This window comes from Electrona antarctica (assembly GCF_951216825.1).
Source record: "Electrona antarctica genome assembly, chromosome: 12".
NCBI classification, from domain to species: domain Eukaryota; kingdom Metazoa; phylum Chordata; class Actinopteri; order Myctophiformes; family Myctophidae; genus Electrona; species Electrona antarctica.
Window position 1 is genome coordinate 31,052,111 of NC_136793.1, and position 16,430 is coordinate 31,068,540.

General features: G+C 42.7%; 1 protein-coding gene across 9 annotated transcripts in view; it reads left to right on the forward strand.

The window, feature by feature from the left end:
- The window catches only part of LOC306934193 (membrane-associated phosphatidylinositol transfer protein 2-like), a 64,741-nt gene that overhangs the window by 16,700 nt on the left and 31,611 nt on the right, over positions 1-16,430 (forward strand). For all 9 annotated transcript variants that reach the window (XM_079516717.1, XM_079516716.1, XM_079516715.1 and 6 more), the window contains one exon: positions 10,746-11,003. In XM_079516717.1, the coding sequence (XP_079372843.1) occupies positions 10,926-11,003 (78 nt within the window). In that variant the 5' untranslated portion in view covers positions 10,746-10,925. The remainder of the gene's footprint in view (positions 1-10,745; positions 11,004-16,430) is intronic.

A 16,430-nucleotide genomic window follows, 5' to 3' on the forward strand; every position in this document is an offset into this window, starting at 1 on the left:
ATTTCGAAGGGTTTAGCCGGAAGCGGAAGCTGGGTCATTCAGGCTGCCACAAGAGGTCTCACAGTTAAAAGCATGGGAGGCAATGTTTGGAACGGACGGTACAGGGGATCACACAAACAAAGAGAAATGTTTGGACAATGAAAAATGCCCAACTTTGGATAAGCGATTGAAGGTGGATGGATGGTTTATTACTTTGTTCATATGATCACTAAAGTTAAGTTGCTTTTGTAAAATATGGCCATTCCCATTATAGTTAGGCCTGTCATTGTATTGTGGTTAGCATATCCAACACTGGTTTTATCTAAGAATTTCAGAACAGAAGCAAGTCCTGGCCTGTATTTAGGATTGTGCTTGGAAGAAGTCTGTTATCTAGATTCTACACTACAGGTATCCTGCCATAACCAGAAAGCCCAACACACAGTGGCTTGGTGATGAGCATGACAGTAGGAACTAGGAAGTTGAAGGTAGAGAGACAGGAGAAAGAGATATCAGTCCTGCTAACGTCTGGTCTCCATTCTCTTCGTCAGTCTGCTTCCATCTTGGTAACCAATGTGTCTCCATGGTAACCCCCTGTTAAAGCAGCAATGGAGAAATAGGGAAAGGGTTTAGGCCTTAGGGCTCAAAAACATGTTTTATAAAAATATACCCACAATTTTATTTCACATTAACTAATTAAGGGTGACTGCCATACTATTATCTGGACTGATATGATTAAGTGAATACCCTAGAGACAGACCCTGGGAAACATCACTGCAGCTTAGGTTTTATTTTGTTATGTACTATGACTTGCATATTTCCATTGACCCCATTATTATTATTCAAATATTTTTATTGAAATGTTCAAATTGTAGAATGTAGAAGAACAGACAACAGACAAAATAAAACAAAACAAATACAGATACAAAACAAAACTACAAACACCAGTACTCAACATGCATAAATATAGTGTATGAAATGCAATGTAGAAAAATGAAAACCGTATGCTGAATGAAAATCAACTATAACTGGAATAAAGAAAGGGGAGTGGCCAATGGTTAAGTAGAAAATACGACCTCAAAGTAGCAGTTGACCCCATTAAAAAAAGGATACAAATAACTTGTAAATAATGTAATGTGTAAATATTTTCCCGTAGTCTTTTGTTTATGTAAAGTAAACTAAAGAGCTTATGTAGTTGTAGTTTTGCTTCATTGTTTAGTTGCTGCTTGTTCCAATTGGCATTTTATTGTATATCTTAGCATGGCATGCTTACTTCCACATTACATACAGTCAGCCACGGACATTACCAACTGTGTGGTGTTCCCCAATATCTTTCTTGGGAACTGTTTCCCACTCTGGCTATCAGAATTATTTTTATTTCCAAACTAAAGGTGTAATACAACAGCACACACATACAGTAGATATCAACAGTTAGTTTGCTGATGGCAGAGTTGTAGCAAATTAATCACAATTATTCAGACTTGTATATCTTGGCGAAATAACACAAACAGTTAGTGGCATCAGACCCGCCAGAGACATGGCTTAATCTCCCACATAATAGCCAGTTTTGAGTAAATGTAATTTATTCAAAGCTGAGTTGGCAAGATTCTGAGGCATTCCTGACAAGTTACAGGCTCCACAGTGGCAAGGTGGCTTTAAGCAGCTTCTTGTTGCTGAAAACCCTTCATGCAGGTGCAGATTTTGTAGCTTGTCTATCTCTATTATGATCTTCTGCTCTGAGGCAAGTTCACAGCTTGAATTAGTAAAAGTATTGACAAAATGGTGGTGCGGATAATAATTTATCTTTCTTCTGCTGGCTGCGTTACATAAGACTGTTCTCTGCAGTTGATTCTGCCAGAGCAAGCTAACCAGGCAGAAAGACAGTGATGGCAGCTCTCATTTAACCCCAGCACTTCACTGATTAATTCAAGTTTAATTTGCAAATAAGGTCATCTAATCTTGTATTTCAGGTGGAAATATGTCACCATATGCCCCATACACAAATGATGGGCTGCAAAGCTCTCTGCATTCACTCTAATCAGTGGGAGCTGGTCTCTACAAACCAATCACAAAGCTGGGAGTTGGCTCTAGAAACCAATCACAGATCTCAGAGCTGGTCTCTACAAACTAATAGGGCCAGTGCATAGGGAGGAGTTTCACTCCGAACAGGTTATTCTGGTTGCCATTTTCCTGCCTACCAGTAGGCTATAGTAGTAGGCTGCTAGGCTATATTTCCCAGCCTCACTGTGGAGACATACTATTGTAGATCTAAAATTAAATAAACACTGTATGGTTTGGGTGTCAGATGACAAAATAACATAACCTTGATCCGCAACAGTAATGGGTCTGCCCTGTCCGTTTTTGTCTCCACCAGGCCGAAGGCATGGGGAGAGAGTATGTTTTGCACTCCGTCCGTGTGTCCGTCCGTCCTTCCTTCCTTCCTTCCGTCCGTCCGTTATCAGCTAATCTCCGGTACCGTTGGCCCGATCCATGCCAAACTGTGCACACACACTCCATGGATGCCAACGATGAACCTCTGCCCCAAATATTCCTCAACGGCCTGTTATAGCGCCACCATGAGGCCGATTTAGGCAAAACACATTTCTGTAGATTACCCGTACACATTTTATCCATACATCACACAATTCGGTATACACTATCTACATAGTCATGTGATCAACACGGATTTGCACCATTTCCCATCTTCCATCCTGATTGGCTAATATTGGCTTCCAAAGCTCACATGAATGGTCCGTTTCGAACAAAATGCCACAAATCACAAAAACAGTGTGCAATTTCCGTGAAATTATACACGCACATTTCCACTAGGCCGAGGACGACATGCCACTCATTATTTTCCAAATCGGCCTCATGGTGGCACTATAACAGGCCAATTCCTGTTTTTAGCTATAACTGCATCAATCTGTATACAACGTATGTATGCGCACTCCCTAGAGGCCATGGAAAAACATTTTCCCTGCATCCCTCCACATCTGCCGGTTATAGCGCCACCATGAGGCCGATTTCTGCTAAACACATTTCTTATGTTAGTCGCACAGATTTCATCCAAATATCACGCAAATCGGTACACACGATCTCTGTAGTCATGTGATCAAGACGAGTCTGTTGGATTTCTCAGATTGTACACTGATTGGCTAACATTGCCTTCTAAAGTTTTCAGGAGTTTTCAAAATGCTGCACATGTCCTGCTCATCCAAAATTCTATCCTCAGAGATGCTATGAGTGATCTGGCTCTGCATTTCCTCAACAAAATGAAGAAAATTGTTACAAAAAAACATGTTTATATTACTCCTAAACATTTTGCCAAACATCACACACAGTCCTATCCTCCTGGTGGAGACCTGTGCCCAGAAGGGCACTTTTTCTAGTTATACTCTAATTTGTCCATTCCACCGCGGGCCGTCAGCATTATGCGTCCATTGTAGCCTTGCAGTGCGTTGACTGTCGGCGATATCAAATAATTAAATACACGCTGTATGGTTTCTTTGATTTGGGTGTCGGCTGACAAAATAACAACCTTCAGCAACATTCCCAAACACATGCTCTCTACCTGTCCACAATAGAGCATGACAGTGTAATCAAAATAATAATGGTCAGATTGCATACAGACAGATTATGTATTTACTGCGGAGAGAACACATGTTTCACTGATCACTCGGAGTCATCACTCTCATGGTGTGTTTCCCCCTCTCCCTGGTTCCGTAAGGATATGTCCACATGTCTTCTCGTCAAATAAGATGTAAACATTGAGAACTGTTTTGACGTGAGGGGAGGGGAGGCGGCTAACAGATCAGAACACCTGAACATTTTCGCGAACAATAATAATACCACCGTCGATCCAGAGCCATAGAGTAGAAGAGTCAAAGATAGTAGAGATAGTAAAACTTACGAACTACAGACTGGCAGCCAAGTAGCCTAGCATCCTACTAGCCTACATGTAGGCATAAAGATGGCGCCCAAATAAGCCCAAATTCTACCGAACGTGTCACTATGCCCTCCCCGTGTGTGTGTGTGTGTGTGTGTGTGTGTGTGTGTGTGTGTGTGTGTGTGTGTGTGTGTGTGTGTGTGTGTGTGTGTGTGTGTGTGTGTGTGTGTGTGTGTGTGTGTGTGTGTGTGTGTGTGTGTGTGTGTGTGTGTGTGTGTGTGTGTGTGTGTGTGTGTGTGCGCCAAACTCTGCGCACACACTCCCTGTTTCTTTCAACACGTTGTGCTTCACAAGTTCACGTTCCACAGCCGTCTGCCTTGACCTCTGTGTGCGCTGACTGCGGCGCGGGAACGGTGTGGGCTAGCCCCTCCCTCCCCTCACTGGTGAAAAACTGGGTAGTAAAAACGGGGAGTGACCGTTTCGACTATGGCATTAAAAGTGTCTGGTTGCGTCCCCCCCTCTATGGGTTGCATAGAAAGGCAACCAATCAGAACTCAAAGTTTTCATGGGTATTCATAGACCAAATAAAATCACACCCGTGTGAACTGAGTGGTGCAACTACAAATTTATTGTTACTGTACATTAGAACCAGGAAAGCATCTGTGTCATAAGTACTCTCTATAAAGATTGATTATATAGAGATTGATTCACTCTGACGTGATATCTGTGATGTCAGTGACGTCTCATACTAACCATAGCAACCATGCTCGTTCTTTTGGTTGCTAACCATAGCAACCATGCTCGTTTCTTTGGTTGCTAACCATAGCAACCATGCTCGTTTTTTTGGTACAAACAAACACGGGTACACGGGTACACGGGTACAAAGCCAGTTGTTGGAGTGGTTTGCACCACTCAAAAATGAAGGCAGTGGATTATAAACAATTTGCGTATGATTAATATCAATTGCCACTGCATGGTGCTTTGCTCTGATGTCTCTTGGAGGACATTAACGTTTTCTAAATCTAAGTCACTTTGGCTATTGTTACTGTGCTTTGTCCTTTTCAGACTCTGTAAATTAGTCATTTTTAGAAACGGCTTTGACTTTCAGGGCTATGTGAGAAAGTGGAGGAGGAAGATGGAAGAGCTGCTGCTCACAGGGTGGAGAGTATTTTTAGCTTTTCCTTTTGTAGCACAATGATGAGTACAAGGGCCAGTTGTGTATCCTATTTTCTGGCCTGTAGAGGAACTTGGGTCATAGGGGCTTGAAATACAAAGGCCTCATCAGAGGGATTTGGTATTGTTATGTGCATCGCCATCTTCCTATTGGTACTGTAGTAATGCCATGTACAGCTGGCCTACATGGCAGTTTGGTGTGGTTATCTACAGTACACATCATTACTCCACTTGACCTGAAAATATCTAGAGTATGCAGGTTCGATGCTGCGTCCATATTACAGAAAGAATACAGTAAATATAGGTACATTTGTGCTTCCTCAATCCTCTTCACTCGTCACTTACATTTGTGTGTAAATACAGTTGCTACATTAAAATAACATCCTGGATGGATTGGATGATAAAGGTTGTATCTGCATGCATTTTTAATTGATAAGGTTATTGATAGAACAAGCGTTTGTGGGCATTAAGCTGCATGAGCTCTTCATAGCAGAGGGATGGAAAGCACCCCCCCTGTGACCGCAGATCACACACATCCCAGGCCAGACAAGATTGTCTTAAGCCTTTTGACATTTTAACAGGATCGAAGGATAAGCCCAGAAAGCCAATCATGGGTTCTCATCACAGACATAGGCTGTGTTTGTAGTGGTTGTCATAGCTAGAGCTGCTTCTGCAATGTCAAGGCAAAGTTGTGTGAAAACGATATGTGGTATTTTTGGCAGACCACGGTCTAGTATTTTCCATTTGTATTTTGAAGGGATCTTATTTTTGGCCAGCCTATTGGTCAGTCTGTAATGAGGGAACCCCTGCCCTCCTTCCTGCTCCTCTGGGGGTGTTACAATCTCCTGGGCAACTCCTGAATGTAGTGCCACTCTGAGAAGTGGATACGGCTAAATTTAAACGCATGCCACCAATGTGGACTCTAGGAAAACGCCTCCTGTGAGCCAACACCTACCTCCCAGGATTAACTTCTGACTGGTTCTCCAAGAACCAGTCAGCCGGCACCCACTCGCACACTATAAGGCTGTATATAGTGTATACAGCCTTTTAGACAAACCAAAATGAGAAGCGTTTGAATAATAACAGTGCTACTCATAGAATCTAGGAAAGATTTGGTTTGAAACTGGAAAATGTACATATAAATGTGATGCTATTTACTAGATTGACAGATAATTACAGATGGCACCTTGCCGGTTCATGTGGTACATTATGTTAATGTGGACCTTTTTGAATGATTTTCTCTATTAATATAAAGCACACTGGGGCTAGTACATCAATCACTGCTGTGCAGTTTTAGAAAATGGTTGCATCTACACTACAGTATTGTATTATATTTAGTGTTAGTGTACCCTAGCCTCAAATTAAAATTAATAAATGCTGACTGTGACACCACTGAGTGTACTGTAAATTACTCTCTTGTTGCCTCAGGCAGACTTGCACCACAGTGAAATGGCCATGGGTGAGGAAGCCATGACTTACTCAACATAGTCCCCACTTAACTACAGATGACTGCCAGTTTAACCCCTTTCACTCTGGTGTCCATCGTTTTGGCATGCAATTATAGACGAAACCTAAGAATAGCAAAAAAAAAATAGATCTATAAGCTCACAGCATGTCACATTGAGATGCATTGTTAGCTTGTAGATCTGCTAATTTCGTTATTCTTCAAATGATGAAAGCAACGCGTCTGTGATTAAGTGTGGTAGGCAGAGGTACAAGTCATGTACTAGTCATGTGTTACCTCTCCCCCTTTAATGTATCATGCAGACATTGGTAAGTAAAAATGTGTCTGCAGGAGCAAAGCCTTCAGGTTCCAGATCGCTGTGCTGTGGCATGTGCACTGTGTACAGCTATTGCGTCACTACTCACGGGGTAGCAGAGGCTGTATTTTTAGAGGGGAATGGGCATATTCTCTGAACGCACAACGTCAGGCACTCTGCTTACGTATGGTAGGATTATTGTGACCAGGCTATTTTTAGGTTGTGTGTGAGTGTGGTTTCTTTCTAGGTCAAACATGGTGCCAGCGCTCTCTCTAGGTTGCTGGTGGTAGATTCATGGCAGCAGGTTCTGTTCTGTCCACATAGCATCTGTAATTCATACTTTTGACCGCATTGCTGGATGAAAATAATTGATTGCTCAACTGGAAAACAGAGAAATATTTTCCCCAAAACGAACTATAAATTACAGTGACACAGTCACTGGACATTCTTGTGTACATTCTACAGCGGCATTAAGAGAGATCTTTGTATGGCATGATGTAACTTTAAAATGATTAAACCATGATTACATTTCTGGATAAGGAAGGAACATTCCCCTAAATAGTTTTATGTTTTTTGTTTTATGTGAAAGGTCACATGAATTTACATTATATTTAGAGAAATTAACAGTCTAACCCCAAGCTTGACCATGCTGTTTTTGACCACTGTGCTTAAGTTACTGTATCAGGCTAAGTCACAAGTTACCTGACACTATTTACAACCACCAGATGGATTACAGATGGAATTTGTCAGAGGCAGTTTGGGTGTGTCAGTTGTTGCTTGTGGCTGGTGGTGGTACATGAGTTGAACTAGGGACAGACAGACATAGATGAGAGAGGGAACTAGGGAAGTTGGAGAAGTGATGAGTGAGGACTAACGTCATGTTTTTTCTGAGCACTAAAAGGGTTGATATATTAGTTTTGTTTCTCACACCTTATTATAGTGAAGACTAAAATATATAATTGAAATTAACTGTTAAAACAGGGTATATAATTCACATGTATATTACAGTATCTCGCTCCGCAGCATCAACAACCCCCAGGATCCGCCGATCCGGTTACATGTACTAGACTGATAGAGTCATGCCTTGACAGTGTACCAGCCTTCTCTCTCTCTCTGTCTCACTCCTCCTGAGTTTCTCTCATTCCTCCATTGTCCTATTCTTTCACCCTTTTGTCTCCTTGTTGCTTTCCATTTCTTTCTCCCCATTCTCTCACTTTTGAGATTGTCTTAACTACAACTCTGACAATTATTTGGTTGACAATCAGATTGTAATTGTTTGATTTGTTTAATAGACATCCAGTAAAAGTCTTGTCCTTGCCATGTCACATTGAATGACTTTTATGATGGGGCAGCCGTATTTTACTTGGTTGACTTAAATCAGAAATGCATGCTCTCAGTGCTTTGTTGTTTTCTGCAGCAACAGATTTAGTAGTGTAACCTACTAACCTTCCCTCCCTAACCTCCTACAGTACCGTCTCAGTGGGTTGGACTTGGGACCCATAGCCTATGTAGCCTTATTGTTTAGTTTCCTACATTTAGTTTTTGTGTGTAGCACGGAATATGATGATTTGATTGGCTGAGCACGGAATGTGATGTATGATGATAAGAGCACCCCTCACTTCACATGAGTGTAATTTTTTATATTTCCAAACATTCAAAATTTCAGATGTTTTTCAAAAAGAATTCTGTGAAACAAAAAGAGGAAAGAATTCCATTAATTAGAGGGGGAAAATACTTTTAAGAAGTAGTGAAAATAGCAGATCTGGTTAAACCACTCCAACAACTAGCTTTGTACCTGTGTACCCGTGTTCGTACCAAAAAAAATGAGCATGGTTACTATGGTCACTCACATTTACGTGATTTTTTTCACTATAGTTTGGGTCGCGGGGAGAAATCAAATTCATCTTTTGGGCCTCAAGCTAAAAAGTTTGGGAACCACTGGTTTAACCTGTAGAAGCCCTTCAGACTCCTCCTGGACCCCAGCCTCCACTCCATGGCATCTCCAGCTAGCCTAGTTTTAACTCTGGCCTCCCGAGACGAGAGCGTGGTTATTTTAAGCAGAACATGGTGTCCCGCTCTGATTTTGTCAATGTGTTGTTCTGTTTGTACCGTATAACAATGTACAGTATATATTCCTTTTTTTTTTAGAAAATGCTTTAAAGAAGGGAAGAGAAACGGAACACTGTGCAGCCAACCCTAAACTGTCACACTCCATGGTCTCTCAGCATGCTTGAGGAACTGGGTGGACCCTGTGTTCATCCCTGAGCTTACCTCATTAGATGAGTGTGTCTGGAGTAGAGTGACTGTGGGCAAGCCCTTGACAGGTTGAGGACCCTGGGCACTATGGCGACACTGCCCCCCACCCCCCAATCTAACAATCCGGCTGAATGACGCAGTGGGAATATTAGTGTCATTAGTGTGATTAAAAGGGATGGCCGTGCGCCAAGAGAGGGGGTGCCGTTTCTGCCATGGCGTGGAGGGAGGAGAGAGCGCATTGGGCTTAAGCAATGCTATGTAATCATAAAGTGGATGACCACAGGCAGTCAGGGGCCAGGGCCGGCCAGGTCTGTTCCGTTTTCTTCCAGGCCCACCCTCAATCCCGAGATAGGTATTATCAACTGGGCTTTGATTAGAGTAATTCATCCTAACCGAGTGTCTCTGGTTATGGATCATGGAGTATTCCTTCACAACCAACCACAAACGGACATATCTAACCCATGCTTACTGCATTATTTGCATGGTTAGAGTTAAGGTTTAAGAAAGACATTGTGGTTAAATGACACACCCAGTGTGCCATTTACACGGTTCCCTTGCTCTGTCCACATTTGGCTTTAGATATTATTTCCCTATAGAGGTCACAGAAGGGCCTCTCCAGCTCACACACTACATTGAGTGTTATGTGTATGTATAACCAACACCTACCCCTACCCCAGCGATTCCAAAACAGCTCTGTGTATAATTCCACGGAATGCTGTTTGTGAAGTTGCAAGCAAATATAGGGTGTTCTTAGAAGGTTATGTAATGCTCCCCTCTCTGATGAATTGTAATCCCTCTTATGCTGAGTGAGCCCCCCATGTGATGGTGCTAAAGAGTCGGGAGAGACAGGGTTACTGGTCGTAAGGCACGGGTGTTCTCTGTGAAACTGGTCAGGTCTACTCCCCCACCGTTAGTGTATATATAAGAGTCCATCTTTACAGTAGGAATCTAGGACGCTGGATGGAGCCGCAGCACTGATGGTCTTCCTCTGAGCCAAGCCTTGGACCTTATAACATTATGTCAAGCACCATGTCCTGAGCAACTACTTCTGTCTCCTTCTGTGCTGCTTTGTCTGGGTATAACTGTAAGCCTTTAGAATGTGACTTCTCTTTTTGTTATACTGGAATGGAACAGCATCTGGGAATACTTTACGTTTGACTGCTGCACTGTTTTTGTTTTCCGCATGGGTCAATTTTGGCTCCATGGGGGGCATTGGCCTTTGCAGTTGAAGCTCAATTTACCCACTAACATAAGAGGGTGTCTATCCTTTTCATCTTTTAAGGTCCAACTAAAAGGATGGATCATGGACAATCAAACATGTGAACATTTTTAAATAGGCTAATTAGTTTTCTTAAGTGTCCTGTATTTTAGGACAATACTTAGCTTTTTTTACAGTTGTTTTGACCCTTTTAGTAATGTTTACTTTATATGTACTCTTTTTATATTGTTGCTTGTTTTCTGTATGACTACGGATGGAAACTAGCATTCTTGCTAAATCTGGTGTACTTACACGGCATTGTATGTGTGGTGTTCATTAATATACACTGTCCCTCCCAAATAAATGTATGAATTTAAAAAATGAAATAACAATGTCACAGGGGTTTAGGATTTAATATCTTAGCAATTTAAGTGGAATATTTTATTTTTATTCACAATTTGCTTACCATAGTCTTTTTTTTCCTCACTCCCCACAGACACCATCGATGAGGTCTTCAGCTGGTGATTTGACGGATCACGCATAGGAGCCCCCCTTCCCCCTCTCCCTCCCATCCCATTCCCTGTCCCTACTTCCTTCCTTCTCATTTCTCCTTCCCATTTCTTCCCCTTGTGGATGTCCTCCTCTCCCCCCATCTCCACTTCCTCAAAGATTCGCCATGCTGATCAAGGAGTACCGGATCCCCATGCCCTTGAGTGTGGACGAGTACCGCATTGCCCAGCTCTATATGATCCAGGTGAGGCTGTCCATACATGGCCAATGCCATACATGGCACCAGTGGAACGCCTTCATCTGGTGAACAAGAGGCTAGTGAATTCTGGACTAAGCAGGCTGTTGGAGCAAAGTTTGTCACAACACTTGGGTTTTTCAAAACGAGCTGGTCACGAAAGTGCTTAATTATGTGGTGATTGGTCACGCGGAGTCTAAGACTGGACTAGTGGAACAAAAAGAACAGTGTGCTGATGGATTAATCCATTTTAACTCTCTGAAGCTACCTATTTCCACCCATAACAGGCTGTGTGTTATGGGCACACAGATAACTCTTGACATTATGCTTATAATAAACTGTTAAATCTACCCCTGAGAATCATGTTCTATGCTCACCACTACTGAGAATAGTAATTAGTTGAGTGGTAATGGAAGTTTGAACTACAACTTGTCCTGTACAGGCATAGACGAATCTGTGGAGCGGTGCCCTATAGGCCAGGTGTAGGCAATCAATGCTGATGTGTCACACTGCGTTTTAATGGGACACCTCAGCTATGGCTGCGCTGAGGGCACTCCTTTGTGGATTAATCTATAGAGTTTGGTCCCAACCGATGAGTAAAGGCTGGGAACGAGGCTACAGTAGGTCCCTACCAATCATTTTAATTAGGCTATTTATGGGCATTTTATGACCTGTTTCCGTATTTTGTTTGCAAACTAGACTAGAAGAGAGGACACAGGCAGGGATTCATGTAAGTGGCTAAAGCTGCATTCAGACTTGAATAGTTAGAGTGGTGCGATTACTGTACATACAAATTCAATGCAAAGACGAGAAGTTGCGTGAACAGGGTGACACGAACGGCCGTCTGGTATTTTCTGTACGTGTAACTGTAGCGTCCTTCGCGCCCACCCCGACTCCGCATCGCGTCCTGACAGCCATTGAATCTGCGTTGATGTTGTCCGGAACCCTGGAAATGTTTTGGCTGTTGGTTTTATTCATCCAGTTCCAATTGAACTGATCACCGGGAATGATATAGTAAGTAGTAGATATAGCAGGAATCATAAATATAATGAACCGAGCCTTCTTCGATGAACGAGTGGGTCCATTTGGTTACACTCCCAAAGTTAAATTACTGTGTGTCTACAGCCAATCTGCGTGCGATGCGAGTGAAGGAACTTGTTTTTTTCAACGGCCCGGCTTCCTTCCCCAAACACGGGCCAATTGACGATATACTGCCAAGGTGCTAACTAGGTGCAACTTCCCATAGACAGCCCATTCATCCAAACAGAAAAGTCCTATCTAATTGTATTACATAACGTCAAACTCACCAACATTGCAGCTGTATGGAACGCTTGAATTATCCTCTTTCAATCTGTAAAGTTTTTAAGTTTTCTTAAAAATCCACCGTAGACTTGTTATGAGCTACTTCCTTTATGTGCAAATTCAAAACGTTTGCAGGGCAGTTGAGTGATTATCCAACAAGCAGATGGCAGTGGTCTGAATATCGTAAATTGATGTTCGTGTAGATTCGATGCTTGACGCACCACAGTGGATTCAAACCCACAAATAGACACGAGGCTTTTTTCACTTTTTATATATACTTTATTGAGATTATCTCAAGAGTGACAGAGTGAAGTGAAGATGAATGACTTCCAAAAGCACCATGAGCAAACAGCGTGAAGCAAGACACATTCACAGAATGTCAGGAGAGGTGTTAAAACTCCTATCTTTTAATTAAAAGTGATGGACTGTGAAAGCAGTTAGATTAGTTTGTTCAGTTTCACAAAGGGTGAGGGGAATATATACTGTAGTCTGTACTATGGGGTTACATTCTCTGCTTCCATTTTTTCAACAAATTTCAGGAAGAGTTGCCAGATATAAATCTTAGTATGGACCCTTAAAGAGAATATCTCATCTTCTCTAGTTTGATATTGCATAACCTCTTTGATCCATTGAGAATAAGTAGATATGGATGGCTAGGGTGTCATAGTTAGCAACACCAAGAAGGTTTTGAAAACAATACAACATTTTGTATTATTTACATTAGTCACAACTCACAATCAGGTCAAAACCAACTTATTGTCAGTACATGTGCAGCAGCATTCTGGACCAGTCTGTACTAAAATAAGAATAAGGAATGCAAATGTGTGTACTAGTTTTTATGCATCTTATTGTGACTGGATGTGCCTGATTTTTGTTGAAGGCTGTCATGGCAGTCCTTGGAATTTGTGTGGGAGTTAGTTTTGTCTGAATCTGTAGTACCAGGTTTTCAGAAGGTTTTTTGTACCAGTTAATTTCCCTGAGCTTTGTTTCATTGGATCAGCACAAGGATTATGTAAAGAAGGATAGGACAGAAACATCATTTTCTTGGTCCATCAATTCCGGCGGTCAGATTCGGCTGTCAGGCACTGGGAGGCAAACTGGAACTGGATGTTCCACAGAATACATTGACGTCAGTGACAGACAAGAATATGAATTAAATAGTGCTGTCGCCACACAGCTAGAATGTCCTAGGTTCGATTCCCGCTGGGGGCGATGGGGGCGTGTTCTCTCCTCCGCGTCATCAGTGCCCATAGCCGAGGGCGAATATTGTAAGGAGACCATTTCCTAGGGTGCGCTCATTTTACCTAGTAGCCAAGGAAAGACATGGACAGAGTCCGTTTTCACTTACGTTGGGGTGAGATAAACGCACGCAATGCACTCCATCCGTTACGTTGCCATGCATAGTGTATCCAGTGCTTATAGCCAAATTCCAATACCCAAAATCTCGGCCACTCGCTCACTCCAGCATGGTGGTGTTACAGTGAAATTGGTGACCTGCTGAAATATCGTGTAGACGTCACATAATGTCAGTGTCGGAATGTAAATCATTGCAGTTGTATGAAGTCCACAAGATGGTAACATATTTCGGCAGGTCACCAATTTCATCATGATTTGCCATGCTGGAGTGACCGAGTGTGAGTGAGCGAGTGGCCGAGATTTTGGGTATTGGAATTTGGCTTCTTCCTTCCTTCTTCCTTGTGAAAATATGTTCACAGCAGCTGATAGGCCATCAGCCCCCTCACTCGACAGCGTCAGACAACAAACATGGCTGCCCCCACTGCGGTGACTCACGACCGTATCAATCTGGCTATTAAATCGACGTATGATAAATAGTTTCTTTACAGAAACGGGAGGTGTTATAAACATCATCATCCGACATATTTTACCGCTTTTGTTTACATGCTAGTAGCACTCGTTGGCTGTGTTTGTTTGGTTAGCAACCGGGTTAGCCATAGCCTCATGATTGACAACAACGTCATCTGCTTTCCTACTATTCTGATTGGTTGGTATGAACCAATCGCAGAGGACTGCCGCTTTGACAACGCCCATCCCAGAAACTGCTGCTGGGGAGGGCTTTCAGTCTGAATAATGAAGTGAAACGAAATGAAAATTCAGACTGAGTGTCAGGCTAGCAATTTGCAAGTGAGCATCTCGATGCCATGTTGGTTGGTTGTCAAAAGCCCCCATTCCACCAACTATCTACACCACTATTTATGCCATCATAAACTGTGATGGAGAACTCCTGAGGTTCTATGATATACATAATAGACTGTGCTTGTTTGCAGTGTTGCCAGTTCTGCTTAATTTAAGCGACTTTGGTCTAGTTTTCCTGTAACAGCTTAATGTCCATAGTTGCCCATTGCTTTAGTTTGGGATTATTTCTGAAGTGTAGTTACTTATTTGGAATTGCTTTCATGATTCATTTTGTAAATAGCTGATGTAATAGGGCTCAAGTGGTGAAACTGGTTGCTTCTTTTGGGTTTGTTTTGATAGACCTGGTCGCTTGTTTCACTCACAGAATCTGGCAAGCTAGCTTGTCAACAAACCAAAACACAGATAGCATTTGTAATAGTACGTGTTGGTCGCGTCTTTAAACGGTCACCAAATGGAAGCATGTAGGACTAGGAGACTATAAATTATACACAACTATCATAGCTTGTACAATGTTGTCCTGTTTAACTTTCAATGTGATCTATCCATGCTGATCGTTTACAACTCAATGTGCCGGCGGAAGTGTCATCCTCTTTCAAGCCTTCTTGCTCTCTGCTGCCAAAAGACGACAGGGGTACTTTTCTCTGCTTGCGTCGAGGACCGCTTCTTGCGTCACTTACTTGTGCTTTTTTGGACAATATAGTAGTTTTTGTGAGGTTAGGGTTAGGTTTAGGCATAGTTTTTGTGAGGTTAGGTCTAGAGTTAGGATTAGGTTTAGGCATAACCACTTGTGTGCAGTCCAAATTAACACAGCACAGCGCTCCCTACCCCACTGACAACCAATCACAAGCCAAATTTTGAAATGGTCTCCTATGAATACAATATTCGCTACCCGAGGCGGGGTTGGCGAAAGGGCCTTTCTGTGTGGAGTTTGCATGTTCTCCCCTTGTCCTCTAGTAGGGTAGGTACCCTACTACACATGCAATAATCCTGGTCTCTAAACTACCTCCCCCTGGCCAGCCGGGGCAGGGGGAGGGAAAAGGAACTGGTCGGAATAACATGTTCCTTCCATGCGACTGTGGCTCAAGAGGTAGAGCAGGTCGTCCAATGATCCATGGGTCGGCGGTTCGAATCCCGGCTCCTCCTGTCTACATGTCGAAGTGTCCTTGGGCAAGACACTGAACCCCAAATTGCTCCCGATGTGCTGATTGGTACCCTGCAAGGCTTCCGCCGCAATCGGTGTATGAATGTGTGTGTGAATGGGTGAATGTAATGCACAATCTATGTAAAGCGCCTTGGATAAAGGCGCTATATAAATGCACCATTTATGCGCTACGTCCGGCCGGGGAAACTCCCTGTCGTCAGGTGAAAAGAAGCAGCTTGGACTCCTCATGCATAGAAGGAAGCATGAGGTCAGTCCGCTGCCCCCCCCCAGGTTGGCAGAGGAAGTGTAGCGCCCAGGATTACATTAGATAATTGACACTGGGGCCCCTTTTCCACCGGTTGGTTCCCATTGGGAACCGGTTCAGTTCTTTTTGGTTCTTAGTCCATGAGCCAGAGCTCCAAAATTGGACTGTTAATTATGATTAGATTGTTATCACTATGAAACTTCCCCAATTGAGTACTTACACGAAGACAATGATTTATTGTATTACAAATTTTACATTTTTAAATATGCAAATGAGGCTACAAATTAGAGATCAGCGGATGAGCTTTTTTGTCACCCGAATCCGCGTGTGCATAATTATAATCGCCCGTTATCCGACCTCAATTATTAATTAATCCAATGTATTAATCCGCACCACCCGCAATCCGCTGCGCAGGGAAGCGTATACAGTATAGCAAACCTACAAGCTCACAACGCGTCGCTGTGAGCTTGTAGATCGGCCATTTATAGTACTTGTACAAACAATGTCACTCACCACTCTCTCGACAGTTCACCAGTGTTACGTAGTGGTTGTATATATCCATTTCCATGGTAAC